The sequence below is a fragment of the Limulus polyphemus genome, unplaced genomic scaffold, assembly GCF_000517525.1.
Source record: "Limulus polyphemus unplaced genomic scaffold, Limulus_polyphemus-2.1.2 Scaffold305, whole genome shotgun sequence".
Lineage (NCBI taxonomy): Eukaryota > Metazoa > Arthropoda > Merostomata > Xiphosura > Limulidae > Limulus > Limulus polyphemus.
Genome location: NW_013665915.1, coordinates 35,505 through 42,006, shown reverse-complemented (window position 1 = coordinate 42,006; position 6,502 = coordinate 35,505). Strand labels below are relative to the sequence as shown.

Genomic DNA, 6,502 nt, shown 5'->3' with positions numbered 1-6,502 from the left:
AGGTTGTAAACAGTAAATAAACATTGAGGTTTGTAAACAGTGAATAGACATGGAGGTTTGTAAACAGTAGAAATAAACAGTGAGGTTTGTAAACAGTAAAATAAACATGGAGGTTTGTAAACAGTGAAATAAACATTGAGGTTTGTAAACAGTAAAATAAACATGGAGGTTTGTAAACAGTGAAATAAACATGGAGGTTTGTAAACAGTGAAATAAACATTGAGGTTTGTAAACAGTGAAATAAACATTGAGGTTTGTAAACAGTGAAATAAATATTGAGGTTTGTAAACAGTGAAATAAACATTGAGGTTTGTAAACAGTGAAATAAACATTGAGGTTTGTAAACAGTGAAATAAACATGGAGGTTTGTAAACAGTGAAATAAACATTGAGGTTTGTAAACAACATGAACTTCTTTAGTCATTTACTACATACATGTGCCTACACTTATGACTTGAAGTTAATGGCATTATACATATAACTAACAGTTGACTGTGTCCAATACTTAAAAGCTCAATCAACTCATAACCTTCTACAATAACCTTGCCATTAGCACCCAATCCCCATACTAAAATTTTGCTACCCTTTAACATACATAAAAACATCCTTGCTGTTATTCTTAACATTATCAACCAGCTGTTTCTCATTTACTAAGTTCTTTTAACCAGATCCTGAGGCTTTCTATAGTTATGTAAATTTTCCAACTTGTTTGTTAATTTAAGCTTTTTAAACTTCAGTATTTGTCTGAATTTCTCTTATTTCTTTTGTAAATCAATTAGGTTTGACCTTCCCTGTTATTCTTTTTTCTTCTTTTTAGGAATATTCACACCTTGAATCAAAAGCAAATTATTTTTAAAAATTCTCCACATCTGTCCCACATTCTCTCTTTAACTCACTGTCCCAAGTCACTTATGATAAATCTTTTCTCATGGGCTCAAAATTGGCTTTCTAAAAATTAGTAACTAATATTTCATTTTTCTTTATCTCTAGATATATCAAAATATTTAATTATGCAATGATTACTCTTCTCCAAATGTTCCCCCTCTTCAACTTTTACATCCACATCCTCATTGGTGGTTAACAATAAATCTTTCAATAACACACCAACCCATTCCCACACGTTATTTGATATAGAAAACCATACTGAATCACCCTCAATATTTGACCCCATATAGTCACGGTTAATGTGACTAAAATTAGTCTCCCATAAGTATTGCTTGAGTTTTCTTATTAGTAGCAATCCTGATCTAATTATACAGTTTCTCATTTACCTTTTCTGTCTGATCAGATGACTTACAACAAATCACAATTACAAACTTTTTACCCTTGTATGTTCAGCTTCATGACTACCATACCAACAAGCTGTAGTTCATTCCTTATATAAATATCTACTTTACCTCTTTCTTAAAAAATTTATAACTGTTAAATAACTTATAACCTGAAATTTGAAAATAATTCCTGTTATCACTATTATCCAAACCTAACCATTATATTAGTCTTCTATTTCAGCCAGAGCCTAGAACTTTTCTGTTTTGTTCTAATACTCCTAACATAGTCTTGAGTCTGCTATGTTTATCTTTAAATGTGGTAGACTTATTTTTAAAACTATTATCTAAATAGTTATGCTATTTGATTTACCTACTTATCATTTATGTTTGCATATGTTACAGATACAACTACCTCTTGAGGCACAGTTTGAAGGAATAGAGAATATTAACTGTCATTTAATAGTAGCAGCAGCAGTTATTTCATTGTTTACTTTCAGCAGTTATATTTAACTAAATTTCAAAACTTTGGTTATAATAAAATATAGCTTGTATACCTAATATTATTACTAATGACTTGCATGGAGACAGAGGTGTATTCTATTATCTTTCCTCTAAACTACCAGTTATAATTCTGCTATACTGGAAGAGAAAGATTTTATTTTTATATTTGTTATAAATATGTCATTTAAGGGTTCAAAAATTGTCAACATTTAAGGGAGAGCCAAGACTGCCCTTCATGAATAAAAACTTTTCAAAAGTAAACATGAAATAAAGTGTATCATAATCTATATTTTGTGAAGATAAATAATTTCTTATTTTGCATGAGAAATTTAAAAAATTATCTGAAGATCAATTTTACACTAAAATATTCTTTTTCACGATTTTAATTAATATACAATTTAAAAAGAAACATTAGGAATATAAATTTAAGTACTTGCTATACCTTAGCCTTTGGTTTTTATTTCTTTAGAACCAGTAATATCGGAAGGAGAACCAAAGATTGTGATTCTTGAAGATGGCTGGACGGCAGTTACATTAGACAATAGTCGCTGTGCTCAGTTTGAGCATACTATTCTTGTTACAAAAACAGGTGTAGAGGTTTTGACATCCTCTTCTATTGAGGAATATAACACAACATAGAAGTTACTTAGTAGTTTAGCACAATTAGGATTGTTAGTGTCAAGGTACTTTCCGAGTTAGACTGCTTTCAGGGATTTACACTTTGTTCACATCCTTAGACTATACCAAAGCAAAAAAGATTAAATTCCAGCTCTGTTTTTTGAAACAGTGAATGTAAGATATGAATTAATGTTTTATAAGGTTTCTTTCAAACTGCTAGGTACACTGCTGTGTTAAGTGTTTCACAGAGTAGTACTGTCTTCAAAATTTGTTGATGTTTTTTTTTCTTTTCTATCATTTAGTTTCAGGGAAGAAAGAGTGCTAAAATCTTGTGATGTTTTAACACACTCCTAATTCTGATCAATATTGGGAAGTACTGTTGTAGGTTAGCCTTGGATACTGATAAGAAGTGGTATTCCTTGGAACTTTAATTTAGAATGTAGCCAATTCTAAAGCTAGGTGTCAAGCATTTGATGTCTTTTTTTTTCCCCCACACCAGAAATGGTTGGAGATAAAAAATCTCAAACAGTGATGTTCAGTTTACTTTTACTGATTAGCTCTGAGTGCATGATTCAAACTACAGTTTTTAACCAAATATCAAGCATGTACAAATGAATTTCACTAATTATACTGTTCTAAATCCCTGAAATATACTAGAATATCAAACAATGCTAAAACAAACCTGTTAAAAACTGTTAAGATAAGTATGGAGTTTAACATGTAATTCTCTAGTATTCTTAAATAAGCCTCTATCTCCATCACTGTATTTATCATCTTGATGCTCTTACTTTGGCTGGAATAAGTTATTAATCATCAGTAAACTAGTTTTCATCAACAATAAACTGTTTCTATGAAAACTTGTAAATAATACATGATGTGTAAACAGTTAAGGCATGTAAAATAATACAAAACCTAAAGCATTACTTTATTTTAAAGTTGAATCTAATACATGTGATTTCGATTAAATATACTTAAAATTTTACTGTATAAATTTTCAGATATTAACAGTTTTATATGTATTTTCATACATCACAACTGTACAATGTAATTGTAATTATTTCTGAAGATTGTTGAAAGTAGTTATGTTGATATAAAGTAGTTGATATAAATATGTGTCACTGAATGTAATGAACTATATTACTAGATGGTTTGGTGTAGTAATATTTAGAATAACCTATTCTGTAAGCTACCCTAAATAACTATTAAATATAATACAGAACAGGTGTTTTTAATATAATTTGAAATTACAAAAAAGAAAAGGAAAAACTACTGTTCCACAAAAAATGTGTTGAAAAGGTGAGTTGGAAAACTGCCTAAAGAAAATGTGTACCATTAAGCTGCAGGATTGAGACCTTGTCAAGGCTAGGAAGTACAACTTCATCCTGTTATATCAGTATTTGGCAAATAGTTGTAAATACTTGATGTAATGGTTATATACATCACTAGCTGTGTTTGGGGAGGGTTAAGAACAGTATTACTGCTGTAGCCTTACATGAGAAGAACATGATTTGACAACATCAGAGAAATTACAAAAGGTAGCAAGCAGTAGCATGGTTATATACGTCACTAGCTGTGTTTGGGGAGGGTTAAGAACAGTATTACTGCTGTAGCCTTACATGAGAAGAACATGATTTGACAACATCAGAGAAATTACAAAAGGTAGCAAGCAGTAGCAAAGAATTGAGAAAACAATAGTTGTCAAACAGAAATTCAGTGTCATGCAGTGTGTGCATGTATATATTTTATAAATTTAAATGTATCATTGAGAGTACTGAATACAACATAGACAGTTCATCAAATATCACAAACTAGAAAGTTCACCGATTTAGTTTAACAGAATCTTCAATGAATTGTTTAGGTTAAAAACAGCCAGTGAATAATGAAGTTAAGATGTGTGTGTAACACATCAGAGGTAACAAATGATATATGTATACCTTATGGTTACACAGCTCCATAAAACTTAAGAGATACAAAACACCTGTTTAAGACTGGGAGGATTTACTTCAGCCATCCCCATCAAACATAACAAAAGATGTATACATTACGGTTATTAAAGTGACTTTTTTTTTTATCCCAAAATATATTTTGCTTTTGTAAGTAATAGAAATATATATAACACCAAATACATATCCATCATAATATTGTCAGAATGTTTTTCACTTTAAAGATTTGTGAAAGATTAAATCAATTATTTTCACTACAATTTTTAGGTAGTGGTAACAGTATGGTAGCCTATATCACCAACACCCGTGAGTTGTACTTCTCTGTATAATAAACTTACATTCTTCCATAGATAAAATTCACATGAAAGGATAAAATATTACACTCAAAAACAAAAAATGTTTTACTTAAGACTGCTTCATATTTTTTATTTTCTGTTCTGTTTGAGTAAGTGTTCTTTAAGTCTACATAAAATAGTCTGCTTTTTTGTTTGCTTATTTCGCTACAGAACACTGTAAAAAAAGTCTAAAAAAATACAGCCAGTTGGATGAAATCTATATAAAATAATGTTAGGTTCATAAACTTGGATAGAAAAAATTTCCTAGCATTCCTGTGAAAACTAAATATTTTCATATCTTTTTTTGTAAGTAAAATTTGGGTAATCTCATTACCAGGACTATAAGTATGTATTTATAGAAGCCTTCTGTCGTTTTTTTTTAATAATATACAGGTTAAGAATGCTCACTGTGGTGTTTCCTAAGATGGTAGCTGCATACTTTGACAAATAAAACAGTTTAAAAAATTCCTGTTAGTTGAGTGTGGTATGTTTGTCTCTTAAGACGACCAGCAAGAATGGAAAAATTGTAGTATTTTGTCACGTAATTAAACTGTGAAAATGTATGAAAAAGTTCGTATATTTAAATACTAAGCAAAGCTGTATGCAGACTAGTAAAATTATGAAGTTGGGATAGATAAATAGATTGAATATTGTAAAGTTATCCTAGATCTTGATCTTCATTCTATTTATCCGTGGTGGGCAGAGCACAGATAGCCCATTGTGTAGCTTTGTGCTTAATTACAAACAAAATCGTAAACATTTAAAATTTAATTCCTGAAAATGCAGAGAGAGACTTGTTGAGTTTACAATAAAACTGGTAAACCACGATGTTATATTGTTGTTCGTGCAGTTTGTTGTAAAAATGTAGATTTTTCAAGAGCTCGTAAGTTTTAGTTGTGGTCAGTGGAGAATGTATATGCTAACAAATTTACTTTAATTGTTTCGTATACTTTTCAGTATTATTTCCTTTCTTGAGATAACATTATTGACCCTAACTTGGGATAGAAATACGTCCATAAATAGATAGATCTGACGTTATTCAAACTTGTCTCTAAAAGTTAGGTTGTAGTTGTCTTTGTTCTTAGAAATTATGGATCTTTTTTATAGGAGGGTAAGATATTGCTTGTAAAGAACACTTCTCCCCACGTGTTTGGCTTATGTCATGTATGACATTCGTTTTCTTCCTTATGTCAGCACGGTCATTTGGTGAATACTTTAAAGTTGGTAACCTTAAATCATTTTTAAACCAAAATTGTGTATTGAACAGAAGTTGTTTATTAACTATTCTACACAAATTAGTCACTGAGTTTACTTGATTTTATTTATTGTGTGTGTACGTTCTAGATGGTGTACGGTAGAAAGACTTCTTGTCAGTGAAAATTGGTAATTATATTTCATCATAATTTCGAGTTGTCAAATGAGTAATGTAAACCATGATTTAGTCACGATGTTCACTAGTAACGCACACACACATTAGTGAATTAGTAACATATAACTGAAAGATATGAGCACGTGCATGCGTGTTTTATCGGTAGATGGCAGCACGAAAAGATAAAACAAGTTTGGTTAGGATATATACATTTTCGAGCTGATTTAATGAACACAAAGAAAACGCAGTTACTTACACTTATATTAGTGTAGACACACCACACATAATTATACAATGCAATGAAGATATGTTACAACGATATAGTCTAAATTTTTCCTTCAGAAATTCAGGTTATAATTATCCAATAAAATAACGAGATATTACAACGATATAGTCTAAAGTCTTCCTTTAGAAATCCGGGTTACTTTTCTGTGTGAGTGAATAGTTGTAGTTTTGAAAGACGCTAAAT

At 30.3% G+C, this 6,502-nt stretch overlaps 1 protein-coding gene across 5 annotated transcripts in view; it reads left to right on the top strand.

Annotated features, from left to right (window-relative positions):
- The window catches only part of LOC106457226 (methionine aminopeptidase 1D, mitochondrial-like), a 14,848-nt gene extending 11,583 nt beyond the window's left edge, over positions 1-3,265 (top strand). For all 5 annotated transcript variants that reach the window (XM_013916620.2, XM_013916618.2, XM_013916619.2 and 2 more), the window contains one exon: positions 2,238-3,265. In XM_013916620.2, the coding sequence (XP_013772074.1) occupies positions 2,238-2,407 (170 nt within the window). In that variant the 3' untranslated portion in view covers positions 2,408-3,265. The remainder of the gene's footprint in view (positions 1-2,237) is intronic.
- Positions 3,266-6,502: the final 3,237 nt, after the last annotated feature.